Source organism: Mesoplodon bidens, assembly GCF_964165515.1.
Source record: "Mesoplodon bidens genome assembly, chromosome: 14".
NCBI lineage: Eukaryota > Metazoa > Chordata > Mammalia > Artiodactyla > Ziphiidae > Mesoplodon > Mesoplodon bidens.
Window position 1 is genome coordinate 67870895 of NC_138170.1, and position 23869 is coordinate 67894763.

The 23869-nt window shown below is 54.2% G+C and overlaps 1 protein-coding gene across 2 annotated transcripts; it reads right to left on the bottom strand.

Annotated features, from left to right (window-relative positions):
- Positions 1–1351: 1351 nt before the first annotated feature.
- On the bottom strand, positions 1352–23788 carry CAD (carbamoyl-phosphate synthetase 2, aspartate transcarbamylase, and dihydroorotase). Of its 2 annotated transcripts, XM_081253826.1 has the most exons (45): positions 23486–23788; positions 23107–23246; positions 20809–20938; positions 19794–19936; positions 19480–19621; positions 19122–19293; positions 18733–18918; positions 18448–18560; positions 17982–18127; positions 17594–17725; positions 17218–17451; positions 16871–17092; positions 16483–16671; positions 16114–16238; positions 15802–15932; positions 13004–13116; positions 12517–12761; positions 12052–12298; positions 11588–11686; positions 11182–11406; positions 10914–11096; positions 10473–10691; positions 10030–10197; positions 9234–9416; positions 9010–9114; positions 8335–8574; positions 8010–8091; positions 7543–7709; positions 7213–7377; positions 6939–7070; positions 6515–6716; positions 5959–6149; positions 5724–5864; positions 5416–5517; positions 4932–5028; positions 4597–4647; positions 4260–4304; positions 3983–4152; positions 3798–3872; positions 3064–3276; positions 2733–2858; positions 2314–2469; positions 2127–2228; positions 1852–1946; positions 1352–1740 (listed from the first exon to the last, which is right to left on the bottom strand). In XM_081253826.1, the coding sequence occupies exons 1-45, from the start codon at positions 23565–23567 to the stop codon at positions 1638–1640; spliced, it is 6729 nt and encodes a 2242-aa protein (XP_081109952.1). In that variant the 5' UTR covers positions 23568–23788; the 3' UTR covers positions 1352–1637. The 2 variants fall into 2 exon arrangements, with proteins under 2 accessions (XP_081109952.1, XP_081109953.1); XM_081253827.1 differs by lacking the exon at positions 4597–4647.
- Between the last annotated feature and the right edge of the window lie 81 nt (positions 23789–23869).

Consider the following 23869-nt stretch of genomic DNA (forward strand, 5'->3'; position numbering starts at 1 on the left):
GGGTCTGGGTGTGTGTCCTCACCGTGCTGCACACACAGAACTACCACTCCTACGTTCAAGCTGGAAGGCAAGATTCTTCGCCCTCCTCCCAGCCACCTGGCACAGCTTGCCCCTTCCTCAGGAACCAGCCCGAACCCCAACCCCGTGGATCCTTCTGACACCAGGAGACCTGTGCTGGTCTCTTCTGAGAACCAGCTCCCCACACACAACTTAGACTTGTTCTCTGGTTGTTCAGATTTGTGTCTTGTCTCTCCCACTGATTTTGAATGCCCTTAAAGCCTGAAGTAACTTTTTCCTTTTTAACAGAAAGGTGAGTTTGAAGTCAAGTGGTCCTGATATGTGAATCCTAGCGATGTGACTTTGGTTAAAAGCCACCTGGTAATCTTCTGTTTCGCGTCTGTAAAACGGTTGAACGTTTGGCATAGGATTAAATATATGTGGAAAGTTCCTGCTCATGCTAAGTTTTCAAAAAACGAGTTCCATCTCCTTTTCCCATCCCTGCGACCTGCTAATAGCTAACAGCTCTTTGCACAAAGCAGGTTCTTCCTGAATGACGGTGGAGCAGTTTGGACCATCGTGTGCCAAATGTCTGTAGAAGTCACTGGATGTCTCACCACCTAAGAGGCCTCAAAGCTGAGGATCAGAATTACCTTGTTCATCCTTATACTCCCACTGCACATGGTGCTTTGTACCCAGAGGGAGTAAGTTACCCTGCTGGATCCAGAAATTTAACGCTGCTCAAGTTCATGAAATGCAAGAGCTCTGATCCACAGAAGCCCTAGTGTGCAAAGATACCTGAGCTACTCCACCTCAGCCCGCTAGCCCAGGGTTCCCAAGTGAAAGTGCTCCTCAGCCCCCCTTACCCTAGTCCAGGCTGAAAAGTCCAGTGAGGCAGGCTCCCAGGGATGGTAGGTAGGAGGGGCTCCTCCCAGTAATGGCAGCTGAACTCCAAGCAAGGTTTTGAGGATGCAGTGGCCACCTCAGCCACTGAGGAGAGGACTAACCAGAGGAGAGAAAAGGCCTATGGTATAACGAACACCACCAGCAGGACACAGATGCTCAGCCCTCCCTTCATGACTCATGCACCTGAATGGAGGAAGGAGGGCCGGACACGTATCAGTGTAGTGCAGGCCGCAGAGAGCACCAATAGAATGGCATGTTCCCGCCCAGAACCCCAAAGAGCCACCACTCTGAAAATGGGGGACCGGCTGCTCCCCTGGCCAGAACATGAGCCTGCCTGGCAAGGCTACTCTCGTATTTGGGAAGCTATTCTCGTTTTCTAGAAGAAAGCTCTGCCTATTACACTTAACATCCTCTGCTGAAGCCAGGATACATGCAAGGAAGCAAGAACCAGAGGCAGCTCAGCTGTTTTACTAAGTCAGTGGAAAAGTAACAGTACAGATTTCAGGTGCAATAAGGGAGACGGGGCCGACCGGGCCCCAGCATCTGAGGCCCCACCCCCATGCTAGACAGCTCCAGTCCAGTCCAGCGTCTGAAGCGTGGTCCGCATGTGTGTGCATATGAGCACATGACCTATCTGGATGCCCGAGAGCATCTACTAAGTGTGCTGCCTCCGTGGAGGGCACCGGATTCCATGCCCAGCAGCTGGGCCTGAGAAGAGGCTGAGGAGTCGGGCCCTAGAAGCGGCCGAGCACAGTGGCTAACAGAGCCATGCGGATGTACATGCCATTCTCCGCCTGCCGGAAGTAGGCTGCTCGGGGGTCCGAGTCCACCTCCACGCTGCAAGAGAAGGAAGAGTTACCACGTGGCCCAAGACAGCCTGAACAGGACTGAGTGCACTCCCAGAGCCAGACCCCCGCCCCCATATCCTCAATTTTGATGCCATGTCACCTTATCTCATTGACTCGGGGCATTGGGTGCATCACCACCATCTTCTTCTTGGCCCGGGTCATGATGTGGGGAGTGAGGATGAACTGGCCAAAGCACTGCGAGGCAGAGAGGGGCCCCGTTAGCACGTCCGGGCAGGGGTGGCTATGAGCCCACGAGCCTGGGTTCCACCCCCCGCTCCTCGCACTCAGTTATCGCAAGCAAGGGACCCAGCTTTCCTGGCTGCTAGTCGGGATGCCCAGCAGCTCCAGCCCTGGCTTCTCAACCCTCGTGCTCACAGCTTCATACTCCTGGCTAGAACCGAAGCGCTCCTTCTGGATGCGGGTCATGTAGAGCACGTCAGTGTCGGGCAGCGCCTCCTCAATGCTCTCAAATTCCTCCTGGAGGGTGAGGCCCGGCCAGGGTGAGTGTGGTGCCAGCACTGACCGCCCAACCCAGGTCCCCCACGGGCTCCCAGGGCCTGACCTGCTTGGTTCCGCGGGACGCCACGAAAGCCCGCACGTTGGGGGGCATGTGCAGGCTGGGAGGCGCCACGTAGCGCAGGCTGACGCGATACTGGGTGAGCAGGCAGGCCAGTGAATGCACTGTGCGTCCGTGCTTCAGGTCCCCAACCATTGTGATCTGGGGAGGAAGCCGGTCACCAAGAGGGCCCCCAGACTGAGCACCCCCGCACCCCCATTTTAACACTTAATATCCTCACCACCTGCTCCCTCTACTGCAAAACAGAATTAGCTCTCAGTTTAGGAGGCACCTCTCGGCCTCAGGACCAGAATGTAGGCCTCAGAATGCGGGCAACATGCGCTGAAATGCAGAAACCCCCCCCCCACTGTCCCCCTCTCCAGACCATCACCAGGCAGGCCTCCAACTCCTGCCACCACCCTCACCGTCATGCCGTTGACCGTCCCAAGCTCCTCCCGGATGGTGAAGATGTCCAGCAAGGCCTGGGTGGGATGCTCTCCGACCCCATCCCCGGCATTGATCACTGGCCTCCGGCAGTGCTTGGCTGCCAGCTGTGAACACGGGAACAAGGAAGGAGAATCCTGTCTTCTGCGTCTCAGGGACCCCCACTCCCTGCCGCAGCCCCACTCCTCCTGGGGTCCCCGCACCCATCTGGCCCGACTGAGACCTGCAGTCACAGGAAGTGTGGGCAGAAGGGCCCTCGTGTCCCTGGGTCCAGCCAAATCAATCCTGCCCCGGCACACAGGCTGGCCTCACCTCCACTGCTCCAGGCTGGGGGTGCCGCAGCACCACGACGTCGGCGTAGCAGCTCATGGTCTGCACCGAGTCAGCCAGGGATTCACCCTTCTGGACGGAGGACGTGGCTTCTGAGAAGCTGAGCACGGCGCCCCCCAGCCGGGCCATGGCCGCTGCAAAGGAGCTGCTGGTCCGCGTGCTCACCTCGAAGAACATGGAGGCCATCACCTTCCCCTGGGGGAGGCGGGAGTCATGTGTGCACACACGTGATCACCTTGGGGAGCGCGTGGGCTGATGCCCGCCTCCCCAACTTACGCAAGAGGTGTGCTAGAACCCTGTCCCCCAAACCTTCCCATGACCTGTCGTAGCCTTGACATTTCCACCATAGTGTCACTCTGAGCTAAAGGTCTGCCTTCAAAAAGCCATTGTTAAGAGTCTGAACGAGACATTCATTCTCTGGGAGAGAAGGAAATACCCTAGGCTTCTCTCCCACGAATACATCAGCACCAACCAAGTGACCAGATTAGTGGGCCTGTGTGCTGGTGCTCAGGGCCTCGCAAGTCAGCTGAATACTGAGCGGAAGAGGGCAAACACGGGGGCGGCCTAGAGAAGCAGGACCTCCCAGAGTAGGGCTTACCTATGGAGGCTGTGGACTCACACGAGGGGACCTATGGCAGGGGAGGGAGACCCCTCTGACCACCGCACAGCCCTGCTGACACGGGTCTGGATCCCCGGCCCACAGCCCTGACCCTGACCTTGAGGATGTCGAGGCTCCGCTCCTTCTGCACCATCATGCGCAGCGTGTGTGCCACATTGAACAGGTGAGACATCTAAGGAAGATCCCAAGTCAGCTGGAAAGGCGGTGGCCCCCAAGGGCCCTAGCCCCGACTCTCCAGGTCCTCAAAGCTCTGGGTATCCCCCTCCTCCCTCCCCCAGGCACCTGATCCTTGGTGAACTGCTGGACAGACAGGATATGTTGGCCCACTAATGAGTGCAGCAGGGGTGAGGTCTGGGGGTGCAGCAGGCCAGGGGTCCCCAGGTTCTGGGGCGACGCCTGTCTAGGTACTGGTGGTGGAGGGTAGCAGATGCCATCAAGGGTTCCCATCAGCTCTGCAGAGTGAGGGACGGGGCAGAAGAGGCGGGTCAGAGGGTTCCCCCTACCCAGGCCAGATCAGAGAGGACCCCACGGTGAGCGCGTGTTCCGGGGCGTCTCTCACCTGGCTCAGCTGCCTTCCGGGAGGTCTTCTCCTTTGGCTCCTCAGCTACAAAGAGGGCAACAGGACAGATGTAAGCCTGTGGCTGAGGTGCGTGAAGAGCCCCCGCTTCCCCAGGACTCCGGATCACAGTGTCTGTGTTAAACCAACTCACACCAAAGTATCTATAGCAGGTTAGGTGAGGGCAGGAAGGACCGGCAGCTCTGGGCACGGACACGTGATTTCCCACAGGGGCTGTTGTGTGTAATCAGTGGTGCCCTCCCGGGACCCTCCCAGTTGGCAAAAAGATCCTAGGCAGGGAGAACGGCCAGGCTCACACCAACCAACAACCTGGATTTACCCCACGCTCTGCTGCCCCACGGGATCCCAGCTCCCAGGCGGAGGAACACAGCTGCCCACAACAAAAAAGGGCCTGTGAGAAGAAGCTGTGGGATGCCTCCCTCATGCTGGGCGGGCTGATTTAGGCAAAGGGGGGCACAGCAGGTCAGATGAGGGCAGCAGGAAGGACAAGGTAAGTGGACAGAGGTGAGGTGCTGGGGGGCGCTGGGACAGTTCCAAGGCCACCAAGCCCCCAACCTCAGCCCACCTGGGACACTGCGGGGGAGAGGAGCCCATCCTGACACGTCTCTAAGTCCAGGTGGCCCCACCCTCCTCGTCATAGGACCTTCCTCTTACCTGGCAAACCTGGGTCAGAGGCTCGGTGGATTCGGGGCGGCAGGTGGAAGCGGCCATCGGGAAGCGCTGGGATGCCCCGGCGGGGCCTCTCTGGGGTCTGGAGAGACAACACTGGGTACTGACCTGACCCTCAAATTCAATCCCTCAAGAAAAGCCAAACTGCTCCCTGTCCGCTAGGATTCTACCTCCATCACGTCCCCTCAGTCCCGCCTCCCACTGGGCTGCCCTCAACAGGCGTGGGCCCACTGGCCTCTCTGAGATGTCTCTCTGCTTGGGTTAATAATGGGTTTGTGTTTCCTGTGGGAACACTCCTAAACTGAGAGCTAATTCTGTTTTGCAGTAGAGGGAGCAGGTGGTGAGGATATTAAGTGTTAAGTGATGAACGTTCCACCGCCCCGAACCACCAATGAAGATGCTTAGGCTGTCAGCCCCGCCCCTGACTGTACCCCCAACCCCGCCCCCCAGCCCGAAGCAGTGCGCGTACCGTGTTTAGCTCACTGGCAGCGGGGGCCGAGGGCGTGAGCTGGGGAACCACCCCCTGCGGCCACTTGCGTACATCCTGTCCGTAGCCCGGCGGCACCAGCACCTGCAGACAGAAGGCAGGGGTGGGCAAGTGAGCCAGACTGGGGTCCTAACGGGGTGGAAGCCAGCGAGAAGAAAAAAATGCCCTGGGGACCTGCACCCACCCGCACCCAGGGCAGTTGGACGGGTAGTGGGACCACAGAGATGTGCTGGGGTGGGAGAATAGCACGAGCGGGTCACGACCGGCCCGGGCCCGGGCCACACACATACCTGCCCGTCAATGTAGGCAACCTCTCCTCGCAGGACCACACGGCGGACGGTGCCCTTCACCTTCTGCCCCTCAAAGGGTGTCCAGTGGGCCTTGGAGAAGGGCATGTGGTTGGGGACCGTCCATTCATGCTCCAGATCCACCTGCCAGAGTCACGGGTTATGCCGGGCACGGGCTGCAGCGTGGAACAGCTCCCAGGGCTGGGGAGCCCCCGGCCCCCGGCCCTCAACCCCGCACCTCCACATAGGTGTCCTCCTGGGGGGGCAGGTGGAAGATGCGCCGAGGGTTGTGGTGCAGTCGCTGCAGCAGGTCATCCAGGCTGAGCCGGCCCTCGCTCACTGCCGTCAGCAGTAGGGGCAACATGGTCTCCAGCCCCGGGAAGCCGGGGGGTGGCTGGGGCCCACACTTCTCCTCCACGGCATGGGGGGCTGGGAGAAGAGAGCATGACCCTCGGAACCAATCGCCTCCACACACGAGAGGTCACGCATGCCACCAGGATGGTGCCTCACTACCAACCCCAATGCTAATTTTTTCTGGGAATCAGAAGGTAGGGAAACTGGGACGGCTGTCATCTTTGGGGGCGCACACCTTTCACCCACATTCTCTCATTTACAGTTTACTCATTTGCTCATTCGTTCTTTCAGTAAAGCACCTATGACAGACCAGGAACTGTATTAGAGGCTGGGATCCTACCCAGATCAAGGCCCAATCTTCATGGAGCCCAAGGTCCTTGCCCGTGAGGATGGGGCACGAGCCCGTCTGGGCAGAGGGGCTTCAGCCTGGGCCCTCTCACCATGGTCAGAGGCAAAGCAGTCGATGACGGCCATGTTCTCCCATAGGGCTTCCACGTCCTGCCGGGAGCCAAGCTCAGGCCGAACCTCCCCCTTCCCGGGCCCCAGATGCTCCAGGTCATCGCGGCTCAGGAACAGATGGTGGGGCGCCACCTCACAGGTCACTGGCAGCCCCCGTGCCTTTGCGGCTTTAATCAGCAGGATCTGGGGGAGAGCAGGGAGACCTCGAGGAGGCCTCCCTCCAAGCCCCACCCTGCAAAGTCCCTGCAGCCCACCTCCCCTCTCGGAAAGTCATGGGGCAGATGTGCTGGGTACGGGCTCCGGGCTCCCCTGCTCATGCCCTGCCCCTCTCCTGCCCCCCAAGGACTACCCTGATCACCTGAAGTTACTGGGAAAGCAACAGGGGCACCTCTGCTGGGCTCTCACCTCTTCCTTCCGCGCCACGTGACAGATGTGTACCGAGCGCTGGGTCAGCTGGGCCACCATGAGGACAGCGGCGACACTCTGCCGCTCTGCGTGGGCCACAATGGGGAGGTGGGACGGCCATGTCTCGAAGTGCTGGGGGCAGGAAGAACATTCTGGAACCGTGCAGAGCCCAAGCCCTCACGGAGCTCCTGACTCACTGCTGCCAGCCCACTGTGCGGGGCCCTAGAGCCGGGAGGTACTGGTTGGCTGCCTCCTCCCACCTGCCCACCCCTACCTCCATCCACTGGGCCACACTGTCCAGCCGCAGCTCAGAGAAGGTCTCGTTGAGGTAGAGCTTCAGCCCTGCAGCAGACCCAGCCACAGCACCCAGGGTCCCTGCGTTTTCTGACGAAGCTCCGAGGAATAAGGCATAGTCACAGCGGGCGGCGGCCTCTGCCAGCTGGAGAGGGTACATTTGAGATTAGGCCCCTCAGCAACGGTGCCAGCTTGGCACCCATGCGTGGCCTGGGCCCCTGGGGAGGGGCAGAGGGAGCAGGGTTCAGGGAGGTGGGGGAGGCTGGTGGGGGCATGTGGGTCACCAGGAAGCAGGAGAACAAGGGCTCACCTTCTGTGCCAGGGCCAGAGCAGGGGCATCGATGATGGGGGGCCGGGTATTAGGCATGGCACACACCATGGTGATGCCCCCGGCCAGGGCAGCCGCTGTGCCTGAAGCAAAGTCCTCCTTGTGTGTCCCCCCTGGTTCCCGCAGGTGCACGTGGATGTCAATCAATCCTGGGAGAACACGGAGGCGGCAGATTAGAGGAAGATTCCGAGACACGAAGGGCATCGAGGAGGTGAACTGGGGTGGCAGGAAAATAGGCAGCGACTGATACAAGTGAGAGGTGGTGAGGTTCGTCAAGGGCATCGTGGATGGAGGAATAAAGGAGCTTAGAGTGAGGAAGATTCTGGGCCCTCCCCACTCTGTACACTCCAGGGCAGAGTGGGCCCCACGGCCATCCTTTGCTGCACCCAGGGTCCATGCCAGCTTCTACCAGTGTCCAGAAGCCAGGTTCTCTCAAGAGATGCACTTACCAGGTAGCCGCACGAGCTTCTGGGAGGTCATGCAGTCAACATGCACCTTCAAAGGAGGGGCTGGCCCAATCTGTCCTAGGGCCTGCAAGGTGGAAACCACGGTCAGCTTTGACTTAAGGGCAGCCTGGGAGGTGCAGATAGGGATTGGGTTTTCCCATAAACCAGGCTTCTGCCTCTTTATACCCACCTTCTCTCTCTGCAGCCACAAAGCTTGATTAGCATGGCTGTTTCATACTGAGATTTCCCAGCCCCAGGGCACGCTCACTTCTTCCTCTTCCCCCACTGACAGTGGCTGCCCCCTTCCCGGCACCCAGGTGTCAGTTACCTCCACAAACAGTTTGGTGCACTTGATATCGATGATGAGGGGCACGGAGAAGTCAGCGGCCAGGCGCCGGGTGCGGTAGCCCTTGGTGACGAAGGAAGAGAGACGCCGGCCCCCGGCCCCGCGCATGGACAGGTTAATCACTAGCTCGAAGTTTTTCTCAGCGAGCTGCTCCAGGATACTTCGCTGTGGTGGACTCTCTCCATTCACTGCTTCTTCAAAGTGCCAGTCCACAGCCGTTACCTGTGGCCCAGAGACAAGGTGGGGGCCAACCTGAGCTTGGCAGGGGCCAGGAAGGCCAACCTGAAGGGAGGAGAGGTGGCCCAGGAGCCCATGAGGAGGATGGGGACCAGGCTACCTCTCTTTGCTACAGGCAAAGCATTTTTCTTGACAAGAAAGGTATCTACACTATGGTTACCAAGGACTCTGCGGTATGAGCCCACACATCACACAGAAAGATAAAATTCTGGTAGGAAACATGCCAAAATGTTAACCACGGTGGGGAGGTCAGGAGGGAATTCTTTTTTTCTCTTTGCTTCTCTGTAGGTTCTACTGCTCTACATGGAATATATAATTTGTACAATGACAAGAAAAGCAGGGGAACAGGGAGAGAATTCCTGGGTGCTCTCACACCCTTGGAGAGCGGGCAGCGTGGGGTGGGGTGGGAGCAGCCCATACCTTGACGCCGTGCTCTGTATAGAAGTCAGCGGTGCCCAGGCTGGCGTAGAGGCTGTAGCCCAGGCTCTCCAGCAGTCGCACCGTTGGGAGCAGCTCACTTTTGTTCTGAACCAAGAAGGAGGATGAGGCTGTGTTTCTCCCGTCTTCCACTTCAAGGTCAGCCCTGGCCCAGGGAGCCAAGGCCATCTGTCCCCCCATCTTCAGGCACCCCCCGGATTCTGTACCTTATAGCTGCCAATGGTCAGCAAGATGTTCTTCTTGGGGATCTTAAAGCCAGTGCTTAGCATGGCCTTGAGGTAGGCCTCACAGCGGCTCTCCCCAAAGCCAGCCACTTCCCCGGTACTGGTCATCTCCACACCCAGCACCACATCAGCACCCGCCAGGCGGGAGAACGAGAACTGGGGCACCTGAGAGAGCAGGAGGCGAGTGAGGCCCAGGCGGGAGGGGCCCACATCCTGCACCGGGTGGGCGGGGCCTCAATCCCCTCCCTTGGCCTCCTCCAGACGGCGGGGTGAGTCTTCCTGTGTGGCTCCACGTGAACCCACCAATCATCAGCTGCTTCCCAGACATTCTCGGGCTCCCCTCGGGCTCCACGAGGCTACTCCCTGGCCTTGGAACATTTCCTCAACAAGCTTGGCCAATCTCAAATCTCACAACCTGACCGTCCTCCAAGGCTCATTCCAAATACCACTTCTTTTCTTGGGCCTTCTTGAGGGTCACCACCCTCTCTGGAAGTCGCACCTCCTTTAGCATTTTGTTTTTATCTCTACTATGCAGGTTTATCACACACTGTTCTAGACACAAGCTGTTTTTGGACCCAACTGCTCTTGCCTCCCATCACTAGGGTGGAAGCTCCTAAGGGACAAAGACCATCTTATTGCCCTGACGGCCCAGGAAGGCCCTGCCCACAGGAGGTGCTTGGTTTATACGTCGACTGACATACAGCTTGTGTAGGAGATGAACTCCCTCCGCTATTTGCCTCCCCGCTGACTGCTAACCTCAGGCTTCAATCCTCCTTACCTTTACCCCCACGACTCCAGAGCCAGTCATGAGCCCCACAGGATCCACTTCTTCCCCCATGATGACCCGTGTGGCCAAGGCTACTAGGTCCACACCCAGTGTCTTGGAGACGAAGGGGAAGGAGCGGGAGACACGCACGTTGCATTCAATGACTTTCAGCTGGTCGTCCTGGGCAGAGAGGGATTGGTTGGGCCTTCCACAGGTGGGCTTGCGACACCATCCCAGTGACCCTGGCTCTTCCCCTCACTCAACATTCTGTGGGTCATCAACCCGGGACAGGGGGCAGGGTGACTGTTACAAACCCTGACAATACTGTGGGCTCGAGCTGTGACCCTGCCCCTCCAGCTTTCCTCCTCCAATGAGGGCTCCGTGGCACCAGGGCCGGCACAGAACAAGGAGGCACCACGGACCCCTGGTCCCTGCCTTTAGCCCCCTCTTACTACCTTGGCAATGAGCTGCAGATTGAAGGGTCCTGTGACCTGCAGCTCCTGGCCCACGGCGTGCACGATGGCTTTGATCCGCTCCAGGGTTTTGGCAGTGATGTCCTGCGGCGGGGTCACCAGCGTGGCATCACCTGAATGCACACCTGCGTTCTCCACGTGCTCGGAGATGGCGATGGCTGCCACCACACCATCACAGGCCACAGCGTCCACATCAATCTCCTAGTGGGGGGGGGGGCGGGCGGCGTGCAGGGCAATGTGATGTAGAGCAAGGTCCATTTTCTTCTCCCGCTTGCCCCTGCAGGAAGCTTCCCTTCCTTTAAGAGCCCTGGCACAACCCATCCTATCCAGCCCCCTGTGCCTACAAACTTCTGTAAGACCAGAGAGGGGAGTCGCCTCCGAGGCTGGCAGCCTGCCTGCAGAGACTTGTCCGCAGCCTCCCACCTTGGCCTCCTGGATGAACTTGGAGATGACCACAGGGTGCTCCTTGGAGACAGCTGCCGCACTGCTCAGGAAGCGCTCCAGGTCCCCATCGGTGTAAGCCACATTCATAGCAGCACCACTTAGCACATAGGAGGGGCGCACGACACAGGGGTACCCCACGGTCTGGCAGAACTGGCGAGCAGACTAAGGGCAAAGGGAGCTTAGCTGGGTTGCTCACACTCACCTGTGACATCCTCCAGCCTCCAGCCCCCCGCAGGCCCCGGCCCACCTCCAGGTCACTGAGCTCCCTCCACTGAGGCTGGCTGATACCGATGGTGTCCAGGAGCCGGGAGAACTTAAAACGGTTCTCAGCCGAGTCGATGGCTTCAGGGGACGTGCCCAGCACCCGGCACTGTTGCCGATGCAAAGCCATGGCCATGTTGTTGGGCAGCTGCCCACCCATGGACAGGATCACACCTTCAGGATTCTCTAGCTCATAGATGTCCATCACCACCTACGGTGCAGGAGGAGAAACAGGTGGCGGTAGCAGACAGGTCAGGGGCCTGAGCCTTCTTGCTCTTCATCCTTCACCCTCAAACCCCACAAACCCCACAAGTTCCAAAGAGTCTTAGGTCCGTCAGCCGCTCCTACTTGACTGGCCTCCCAGGCTAACAGGCAGCCTTCATCCGTCTCACCTCGAAAGAGATCTCATCGAAGTAGAGTCGGTCACACATGTCATAGTCGGTGCTGACTGTTTCTGGGTTGTAGTTCACCATGATGGTTTTATACCCCATCTGCGACAGCGAGGGGAAGGACAGTCAGCAATTAGATGGGAAGAAGAGCACCGAGAAAGTAAAGCCAAAGCAGCGCTTCAGAGAGGACCGCCTCAGCTGTCTCTGAAATTGCCGTACAGGACGGCTGCCTTCGGAGGGAAGCAAGACCAGCAATGAAGGTATTGGAAAAGCAGGTACAGAGTTCTGGAGAGGAACCACATGTGAGGCACAGGATGGCTTAAGGGGACCCCCCCAACCCAAAGCCCTGCGGTAGATGTAAGGTGCAGCAATGACTAGAAAGTGCCAGGATTGAGTGTGGGTGGAAGGCAGCTGCCAAAGCTGATTAGAACAGCAGAGAAAACCATATGAAAGACTAGCTCTTGGACCTTTCGGAGCTGCTGGATGCAGCCCACAGCACACCAGTCAAACTCGACGCTGGAGCCGATACGGTAGACGCCAGAGCCCAGGACCAGGACATGAGGCGTTCGAAAGCTGAGGTCATGGGTGGTGCCCCAGTATGTCAGGTACAAGTAATTTGTCTGGGCTGGCCATTCAGCTGCAACTGTATCAATCTGCTTCACCGCTGGGCAGATCCCCAGTTCCTGACGCAGCTTGCGAACAGCCAGCTCTGTGCTAAAGAAGAAGGGTCAGAAACATAGGCCCTGGGAGTGGGGTATGGACCAAGTAGAGGGTGGAGATCCCAGGTAGGGATCAGAGAGGAAAATTCCCAGGGATGAAGGTCAGAGGCCTCCAAGCTCCCTACACCCTCCCCCCCTCTGAGGGCCCCTCACTGGTACAAAGGTTCTCTGCCCGACACTTCTCAGCCAGAGGCCCTCCCCGCCATCCCTGACCTGAGAACTGCAAGGGCAATCTGCTTGTCTGAGAAACCGAGGCGCTTGGCCTGCTGCAGCAGGTGTAGGGGCAAAGACTGTCCACGATGTTGCTCTAGCAGCTGGGTGTGTGCTACGATCCGCTTCATTCGGTGCAAAAACCAGCGGTCGATGCGAGTAAGTTCATACAGGCGATCCACCGAGTAGCCAGCCCACAGGGCAGCTGCCACCACAAAGATGCGCTTGTCTGTTGGAGTCTCCAACTCCTAATGGGGAGAGGGCAGACAAGCTAAGCCTCCGTTTCCTCATCTGTAGAAACAAATCTAGTGATACGTCCTCATAATAATGAAAAATGAGAAATGAAGTCACCGAATTCTCAGCAAAGTGAAAACACAGCAAAGGTCCACAAGTGACTGGTGCCAGTATTACTGGTAACAAGCTCAGGGGCTGGGGACAGAGAAGCAGGGTCCGTTCTGAGGGTACTGCCAGAGGAAGGGGAGCCACTTACCACATCACTGACAGGCTTGACTGTGTGATCAAAGCCCACGCAGTTCTCATCCACCATGCGCAGAGCCTTCTGGAAAGCTTCCTCAAAAGAACGCCCAATGCCCATGACCTCACCTGGAGGGATACCATGTGAGGACTGAGGGCCAGAGGGCAAAGGCAGCTGCAGTCATGCTGCCCAGAATGTCTGTAGTTGTTTTGTTTTTTTTTTTGGCCTCAGCTTGTGGCATGCAGGATCTTAGTTGCCCAACCAGGGATCGAACCCGCACCCCCTGCAGTGGAAGCTTGGAGTCTTAACCCCTGGATGGCCAGGGAAGTCCCCAGAATGTCTGTAGTTTACAGTCAAGTCCCACAGAGGTGGGATTTATAGTGTTTCATTGAGAATCTTACACTTGCACCTCTTCTCCCTACCATTTCCATGTTTTGTGTTTATTAGTGAAATGAAACTAAAATGCCTAAAATGGGCATGTGGATACTGGAACATGTTGCAGTTTTATCACAGAGGCCCCACCCATCCCTGTTGGGTTATCCAGTTATTCGGTTTGCTTTATTCATATTGTGATGATACCATCTGGGATCTGGCTCATCCTTTAAAACTTTAAAAAAGTCTGGATAACAGGAAGATGATCCCATTACTCTATGAATCCATCCAGAGCTAATCACATTTACAACTATCACTTTGGAGTACTTCCTCCTGGACTTTTTTCAAATATGTTTTATACATGATTATAGTATACACACAACTTCTACCCTGCTTTTTCCCTCATGGTAAGCTTGTTCCCACATTCTATGTCACTTTATTACCAGCAGTTTAACTCCTGTGTGATTTACCATAATGTAACTGCTCACTTACTGTAAGACATTTAGCTTTGACGTGTTCATCGTTCTAAGTGAGGCTGTGATGTTTTCCGTGCTTTAGGTTATCTCCTTAGGATACATTTCCAGAAGTGCATGGGCAATAGGTAAGATAAATCTTCTGGCCCTCGATAAGTATTAGTGGCTTTATAGAAGTTTGCACTTTACAATACAAAGTATAAATTCAACTAATTTTCTAAGAAGTGTGTATAATCATTTAAAACAATTTTTGCTAATAAGCAAAAATAATTATCTCATTTTAACTAGATTTCCAACTACTAAAAAGAGGGAACTTCCCCCACCCCCCAGCCCTGCTTATTGACTTCCTATTCTATAAAGTTTTGTTCATGTTCTCTGACAACTTATCCTAGGGTCTTCAAATATTCCTTACCAAATGTACTTTTCTGTTTACAATCCTAATATGTTTCTTAAAAAAAATTTTTAAAACGTCAAGGTGCTACCAGTAATGTTAAGTAAGTGGATGAGTGATTTTGTTCAATTCCTTTGTAATGTGGTTATATTATAAAAGTTTTTATGTTGGGTAAAAGAGAAACCCAATGCACTAATACATGCAAGCCTAGAAAAATCCTGGAATCATATATATCCCCAAATTAATCTCTGTATGACAAGATTACAGGTGATTACTCTTCTTTGGTTAAACTATCTTGTCTAATTTCTCAATGATTCATGTATCTTACTTGTATATAATAAAAGTCATAGAAAGTTACCATGGCAGATCACACTCCAAGAACACTCAAATAGATGTAAGATACTTAAATGTCTCATCTAGGCATCAATCAATTTTTGATTGTCCTATTTTCAATCCACTTCTTTTAGCCACAATTTATGGCTTCATTCCCATGTTTATCATAATTTTTACATAACAGAAATTCATCTCCGGAAAGAACTTGGCAGTCCTGTAAGATTTCTAAAAATTCTGACATCATATCTGAGCTTAGACTTCCGTGTTTAAAGGCTACTACTGCTCTTAATGGAAATTTGGAGCACAGTAAAATGCTCTTATCCTTAGCTGGTGGCATTTTGGTACATGCACATGCTTGTTTTAATGGAAATGCTTTGCAGGACAAACTAAGGCAATTTAAAGGGTCAGTATAAGGAAGCATACTAACTCAATCCCAGCAGGCTCTCCACTGCTTGGAGGCTGACCATCATGCCCACTCACTATTCATTACTAAGTGTCCCTGTTTTTATGAAAAGGTGTCTGATGTCCTGCTCTGATCTTAGACATTGTATTAAAAAACATTTCATTTAGTCACCATGGCAGGAAGTGCCCAGAGAAGGAGATACGCTCAGCATGGCTGCCACTGCGCTGACTTGGCCTTAGAAGTGTTCACAGGAAAACAGCAGTCGTCATTTCCCTGAAGCAATCAGTATTTAAACAAGCATGGAGAACAAACTGTCACTGGTATTAACAGCCTAGTGACGAAGCCATGGGCAAAATGCCATGAAATGCTGTGCGTGGAGTTTCATGGAACTGGTCTCACCCATGACAGGCAACGTACTGTAAACAGAGGAACATATGCAACTAGCAACAGATCAAGTTTTCAGTTCTTGGCTCCGCCCTTTACTCAGGCACACACTTTCCTTCTGTGGGCACCCGCTTACTCATTTGTAACATGAGAGAAATGAGATAGTCCAATGGCTATCACCCCACCCCAAGATTTCTGACATGCCATCTGGGGAGTGGAGGTGGCATGTGTATTCTGACAGATTTCCAGATGCCTCTGATTCCCGCCTCTGAGAAGGACTGCTATCTTAGTTGGAAATATCCCTATTAGTTCTGAGAAACCGTGTTCCCAAGAAGCTGCTCATATAGGAGCTGAAAGATCATGCCAGGGAACTGACTCTATGACATTCTAGATCCTTGGGACATGTGGGACCCCATGAGGTGACCTGGGGAGGGGTCTCTTGGGATGTGTCTCTCACCAACACTCTTCATGCAGCTCCCGATCTTTGTGCTGACGCGGAGGAACTTGCTGAGGTCCCAGCGAGGAATCTTCACCACACAGTAATCCAGACTGGGTTCAAAGGCTGCTGTGCCCCCTGTCACCGAGTTCCTGGGAGCCATCAGGTGAGGGTGCCAGAAGGACAGAGCAGGAGATGTAAATGGTGAGCTTCCAGATAGTTCTCTCCATCCCACACATCCAGGCCAATGTCCTTTCTCCGTTCCCTGTCCCATAAACGTTTTTTTTAGCTCCCCACCGCCTGTCCTCCCTGATCTCTCCCCAACCCCTGCACCTGAGTTCAGGTAGAGGGATGCCCAAAGCCAGCTTGGCTGCCACATAGGCCAGTGGATAGCCCGTGGCCTTACTGGCCAGGGCGGAGCTGCGAGAGAGCCTGGCGTTCACTTCAATGATGTAATACTGCAAAGAGAGAGAACAGAGAAAGAGTTACCAGATAACTGGCCTAGAAGGCCTGCCTAGGAAAGGTCTCAGAAAGGCAGGAAAATAAAGCAGCATCCTCCAACCCAAGGCCCAACCCTACCGAAGATAATCTCAGCTTCTACTCCAGGTTCTGTAGGGTTAAAGGGCCTCTTGGCCTAAGGCCCCAAAATTACGGAAGGCGGTCCAACAGCTGTAGTGTCAGCTCCACGGCCTAGAGTCTCACCTGCTCAGACTCAGGATTCAAGGCATACTGCACGTTGCACTCCCCAACAATTCCAAGGTGCTGAGTCACCTTGATGGCCGTCTGCCGCAGTAGCTGGTACTCCCTGTCATTCAGCGTCTGGCTTGGAGCCACCACTATGGACTCCCCAGTGTGGATGCCCAGTGGATCTAGGTTCTCCATGTTACACACCTGTGAAGGGAGAGTCCCAGAGTGGTCACTGCCAAAGGGAGTCAGGAGAGGTAGGAGGTTGCATCCCAGGGTCCTGTTGCCTCTGGAGATGCACCCATCCTGGGTCTGAGGGACATCGAACTCTCAAAGATATCAGCCGGACCCCGGCTCTTACAAGAGCTCATACTGCCTGACGCTATGCCCCTCCTCCGTCACTCACCGTGACACAGTTGCCATAGGTGTCTCTCACCACCTCATACTCAATCTCCTTCCATCCTTTCAGGGACTTGTCTACCAGCACTTGGCTGGTATGGGCAAAAGCTGGGGCCACGAGAGCAGAGAGCTCCTCTTTGTTAGAGGCAAAGCCAGAGCCCAGGCCGCCCAGGGCAAAGGCTGCACGCACCAGCACGGGGTACCCCAGTCTCTCGGCAGCTGCCTGGGCCTGCAATGAGCAGAGACGAACAAACAGATCAGGCCTTGACTGCGTGCCACGCAGAGGGCTCCTGGACCCGGAGAGAATACGATGTCAAGGAAACGACACCCGTCCACCCCAACCATGCCTCGAACCTGCTCGAGAGAGTTTGCTGCCTCACTGGGGGCCACGTGCTCTCCGATCTCGGCCATCCTGGAGGCGAAGGCGCGCCGATCCTCGGTCAGCTCAATGGTCTCCACGGGTGTGCCCAGGACCCGGACCCCATACCGAGCGAGCACCCCAGCCTTGGTCAGCTCCACACCACAGTTCAGAGCTGTTTGGCCCCCAAAAGTCAGTAACACGCCATCTGGGCGCTCATTACGTATCACCTGAGGGAGGAGAGAGGAAATAATAGGCATTAAGACCCTGGGGTTAGGGAGTGGATCAAAGAAGTTGGAAAAACCCAGAGTGCCACAGGATCCCCCTGCCCACGTGGGTCCCCTCCTCAGTCTAGCCTCACCCGAGTCATACCTGGGTTACGTAGTGAGGTGTTATTGGGAGGAAATAGACCTTGTCAGCCAGCCCCTGGGAGGTCTGCACGGTGGCAATGTTGGGGTTGATCAGCAACGTCTGGATGTTTTCCTCCTTCAGGGCCTTGATCGCCTAGGGGGACAAAAAGGGCATATCGGCCTCCAATGCAGAAGCAAGATTTTCAGTCTTAGACCAGTATTTCTCTTCCTCTTCTCCCCTCCCTGGACTCTCAGTCCCTAAAACCCACTTCTGTTCCTCACCACCTCACCTTTCTGCACGTTCCCCAGATCTCCTGCATCACTTCCTCCCTACAACGAATGCTCATGCCTCAGCCCTGTCTGCTCCTGGGGGCCACACACTCAGAGGGTCAGGGACGCACGTGCTTTACCTGAGAGCCTGAGTAGTCAAACTCTCCGGCTTGGCCAATGGAGAGGCCCCCTGAGCCCAGAATCAGAACCTTTCGTGGTGGGGGAAGCCCAGAGCCTGGGGTGGGAATCCCAGGAAGACAGAGGCGCTCAGCCAGCCGCTCTCGAACTATGGAGGCAAAGAAAGTCATGGAATGTTAGAGCTGAATGAGACCCGAGAGGTCATCTAGATTAAACCCTCAGTTTACACAAGAATCAAGAACAAGTCATGCCTCTAACTAGTGGCAGAGGCAGGACCAGAAGCCAGGACTTGTGATTCTGGGTTCCTTTGAATAGCAGCAGCATAAATGAATCATCTTGGCCTGACTGCCTTCCCACCCCTCCCGCCTAACCTCCCAAACACCTATCAGTTTCCCGAGACAGGTCCATCTTATGCCTCTCCTGGAGCCCATTCTTAGATCCACAACCCAGTTCTACTCGAGCGCTTACCTGTCTGGCCCCCAGGGTTCCTGGTGGTGGCTTCTTTCACAGTGTCCAGAAAAATATCAAAAAGAAGTTCCATATCTGAAGGGCCAGCTTGGTGCTCGGGGTGAAACTGGACACTGTTGAAGAGAGTGGATCACGAAAATTGCCATCAGCAGCAGCAGCCTTGGAGGTAGGTAGTGGGAAAGAGGACGGGGGGCCACTGCTGCGCTTTACTTTTTGATCTTCAAGTCCCAGTGGGCTTCAAAGCTGTACAGATCCAGTCATCATGCCAGAACCACCCAGGCTCACCTGAAGAAGGGCAGGCTCTCATGCACAATGCCTTCATTGGAGTGATCATTGGCGTTGGTGAAAAGAGGAAGCCAGCTTGCCGGCAGTGAGTCTGTTTCCACAGCAAACCCATGGTTCTGGGATGTTAGAAAGCAGCGCCCAGAGCCCACCAACAAGCATGGCTGGTTATGGCCTCGGTTCCCGTATCTGGAGATGGAAGCGTACTGAGTCACAGGCCCCTTTCACCCTCCCTTCGCTACTGTACCAGACCCAGCTCCTGCTGATCTCACGAGTCTCACCAACCCCCACTCCTATTTCAACACTAATGAACACCAACTCTACTCCCATTCCCAAGACTCCCCACACCTCACGTCAGAGGTGCGGGCACTTCCTCTCCCCACAAGTCCCACCTCATCTTGTAAGTCTTGGCCCCAATGGCTAAGGCCAACAGCTGGTGTCCCAGGCAGATCCCAAAGACAGGTCGGGGGTTCGGTTCAGATAAGACACGGCTCAGTGTGGATACCACGCTGGGATAGGAGGCGGGGTCGCCAGGGCCATTACTCAGAAAAAGACCCTCATACTCTGGAGTGGGCAGAAAAGATGATGTCAAAACCCGTGGTTCAACTAGAGAGAAACACCACTAGAACAAAAGCCCTTAGCTCCACCTCCTTCCCTGCAGCTCATGTTGACGTTCAGCAACTGGACCAAGGGCCAGATCTTCCACCCATGCTGTTTGTCTGTGACCTTGTACAGACCTAAGCTACTCACCCTGACTGTCTAATGCGTGGTCCCAGGGTACCACAGTGACCTCTGCCCCACGCTGGCACAAGCATCGGATCTGATTGTACTTGAGGCCACAGTCCAAAGCAAGGATCCGAGGGGTACCCCCGGAATTGAATACCCGTGGAACCTGAGGAATACAGGGCGACGGTTGACAGCTGTGATTAGTACGCGTAATATGCACCCACCAACCCCCACCTTGGAGGCCTCTTCTGGTTCTCCCGCAAGTGTTCACCCCCCAGTATGGGCAGAATATAACTACTGTGCTTAGTCTGGAATACTCTCCCACTCTACCTCTGTACCTTAATGGAGACCTCCGGCACCAGGGCGCGGGCATTGGGGTCCAAGAAGGGCAGGGTTGAAGGCTCCGTCCCATCCTGGACCAGCTTTCCCAGGAGAGACCCTTGCTCTCGCAACTTCTTAGTCAGCTCCCGAGTGTCCACTCCTGCCCAAACAGCAGACTCTGAGAGATCACTCCCCCAACGCAGTCACACATGACGTCAGACTTCCATTTCAGAGCCTGAGTCACACACTGTGTGTGACTGTTCTATGGGCATCAAAAATTCCGGGCTATCCTGCTGGAAGTACCCTACCATGAAGTACTCCTGCCCCCAAACATCACATATGAATTGAACCACCACTCCAGATCTGTTTACAGAAAATAATACCAAGGGACAAAAGAACACGCTAAATGACAATACAGGAATGTAATCAATAAAAATGCAGACTGTGGGGTTCTCTAAAGGAAAATCAACTGTTTGTGTCAAATAGGTTACAAGGCCCAAAGAGTAAAGATTATCAACCAAGTGCAATGTACAGACCTTGTGTAGACCCAGACTGAAATAAACAAAGTTTTTTAAAAAATCAGAAAATTGGAGAAATTTTAAACATTCCTATATATTTGATATTAAGGAATTACTGTTAATTTTTTAAAGGTTACGGTAATGTTACTGTGATCATGTTTTTACAAGGATTTTTTTTTTATAGCTATTGAACTATCTGTGGATGAAATGATATTGTGCCTGAGATTTGCTTCAAAATAATCTGGGAGTTGTAGTAGTGGTGATGAAATAAGTTTAGCCCTGAGCTGATGAAGCTGGGGATTCATTATCCTATTCCCTCTTTTTGCATGTTTGAAGTCTTCCATCTGAGTGAGAGCTCAGTTCCCTCCCCCAGCTCCAGCCCCCAGTCTAAAGCTTTCCAATCAGGTACACTGTACCACAGTCTTGGACTCAAGTCCCAGAGTCCACAGAGTCCTTGATTCTTTCCATCCAGGTATCTGTGCTCCACTCAGACACCCCTGTGCTTGCACCATACCTTGTAGGCCGGGTATGCCACGCTGTTGCAGCCACTCATGCAGGGTACGGGTGGCGCTCCAGTGGCTGGGTGTGGGGCAGCACTCTCCTACCACCAGTCCTGCCACGTGGATCCCCGAGGACTCAAACCACTGTTGATGGGAGGAGGAGACTGTGAGGAGCCCAGGGCCACACACCTCCCTGCAGGGCCATGGACCCTGTACTCCAGCCACACTCAATGACGTATCGTTCCTTTAACATGCCAAGCACCTCATGCTTTTGCCTTTTATCAGCAATGCTGTCCCCCACATGAAACACTGAACACGTGGGCCTGGGGTGCCTGATTAGTAATTGAAATGACATTTTCCTTTTCCCTTCCTTTTCTTCTATCCCCTTTTCCATGAAGTCACCCCCATTCTCACCCACTGCAGCTTGTGTCTCCTCCTTAGAGCTCACCTAAGTTCACTTTGTTTCTACTTGACTTGCTATTTCCATTGTATTACAAATGTGTCCAGATGTCTTCATCAGAGAACTATGAACTCAAGAGCAAGGTGCCTGACACGTGATAGTAGTCAGCGTTTACTGAGGGCCCACTTGGTGCCAGGCATTATAACAGATGCTGGGGGAGGAGCATGAGCATAAAAAAAGACAAGGTCCTGTCTTCAGAATGTTAATTTGCTACCTAGGGAACCAGAAAATTAACAAAGTAACATAGATAAAACAAGATCATAATCACAGGGTGTGATAAAAACGTACTGTAGAATAGGCAGGGGCACAATACCTTACTAAATAAAAACAAAGCTTCAGGGTGCAATACTAGGCATTATACCACCACCCCACCACCACCCCCCACTTCGTAAGGGATTATCATTAAAAAAAAAAGGTAATGTACGGCTTCCCTGGTGGTGCAGTGGTTAAGAATCCGCCTGCCAATGCAGGGGACAAGGGTTCGATCCCTGGTCCAGGAAGATCCCACGTGCTACGGAGCAACTAAGCCCGTGAGCCACAACTACTGAAGCCCGAGCGCCTAGAGCCCGTGCTCTGCAACAAGAGAAGCCACCACAATGAGAAGCCTGTGCACCGCAATGAAGAGTAGCCCCCGCTCACCGCAACTAGAGAAAGCCTGCACGCAACAACGAAGACCCAACACAGCCGAAAATAAAATAAATTTAAAAAAAAATGCTACTCAATGTAAATTTGCTACTCTATAGGTAAGCTTATAATAACTAAGTAGAGAAACAGATTGTTTATCTAGGAGAAAGTGGCATATTTAAACTACATCTGCTTAATGATGGAAGGTTTAAAGAAAGATGAATGGGATCTGAAGGCTAGTTTGGCAGAACCCTCCACGGCTAGGTGTCTGCACACGGACAAGTACATTTACAGCATATGTGCTGCAGAAGCATCCGTGGTGGGCTGGTGGCTCCAGGGGCCTTACTCACCTTGGTTCTGTCAGGGCCTCAATTTTGCAACTGTATAAACTCAACTTTCACATGTATCTAGAGTTGACAAAGCTGAAGACTTAGGTCAATTAACCAAGATAGTGGATAATAAACTAGAATGCAGTAAATTTATACAGAATGCAGTGAATTTATGTGATGAGGAATGGTTCTTCCAGGAATATCAAGCACGTCTCTTTCCTAGAGTTTCCTTTCCCAAGTGTCAGGGTGATTGGGAAAGCATATTAAGAATTAAAGCCTCAGTAACCCTAGAATTAGGACAAAGTGAGTTTTGAGGAATACTGCACTGGAGGCTATGGCTACTCTACGATTAACTTGTGTTGATTTTTTTTTTTTTATTACTTGAACTCTCAGAGGGCAACTTAGTTTCCAAATTCCAGACGAGGAGGAATAGGAGAAACCTCACTGAGAAGGAAACTGAGTTTCTTATCTACATGTAAGAACTCTACTGAAAAGTGATAAAGAATGAGGCAAGGTAAGGAAAGCAGGTTTAGAAGATGATAATCAACTTCATTGGTTTGGTAGGTGAACTGTGACCCACCATCACTGAGAAGGGTGTGACCCTAGTTTCCAGTCTCTTTCCCGTTAATTTATGCACTCTTAAAGCACTGCTCCCATCACATCACTCTGCTGCTAAGAAATTTTCACTGGTTCCTTACTAGAGCCCAGACTCTTCGCCTTCGCCTCCAGCACTCTGTGCTTCTCAGGGTGTTACCTAACAAACCCTGCAGAGTGCTTGTCTATCCCTTCAGTGTGTACCTCCTTTCTCCAGAATGCCTAGCGGAATGTCAGTGTCTTCACTAACAGTTAACAATTACTGATTTGAAAAGGAATGTAGAGAAAGCATTGGATGTGGCTACCTTGCTGAGCCCGAACTCATCCACTTCATCTGGGGGAATGCCGTAGTTACCGATCAGAGGGTATGTCAGCACTAAGATCTGTGCTTTGTAGGAAGGGTCAGTGAGGGCCTCGGGGTAGCCGACCATACCGGTTTGAAACACTGCAAGAAAGAGGCAGAGACGGGGCTTAGGCAGGGCACTCTTCGGAGCACTGCCCCGAGCCAGGAGAATGCCCCAGTGGAGGCTGCCCTGACCGTCAGGGATAAAAGGGGCCGGGCTGGGGGATGGCGGGGGAGGGGGTGTGCAGGCGGGAAAATGGCGGGGTCTGGGCAGGGCAGGCTGGGCAGAGAGGGGCAGCAGAGAGTGGGATGAGGTCGGCAGCCAGCCCGGACTTGCTTACCCACTTCCCCGGCAGTCGACACAGAGGCCCCAAAGGGCTGGCCCCGCAGGACCGACCCGTCCTCCAACACCAGGGCCGCCATGGGAGCGGAGCTCAGAGGCCGGGGTGATTACAGAGAAGCGGGGAACGCAGCAAGCCCCAGCGGATGCTAGAACCACGTGAGGACGGCGCGCCCGGATTCGGTCCACGTGGCTAGCCGCGCCGGTGTCTGGATCAAGGGCGGCGTGTAGCGCGCAGGAGCCCAGGCGCTCTGGGCGGCGACAAACTGCGGCGGCGCGGGAGCTGGCGGCGTGAGGGGCGGGGCCAGAAACGTGAGGGGCAGGGCCAGGGCAGCGACAGGGTTGGGTCACCTCCTCTACCCTGCGCGAAGCGATGGGATACCTG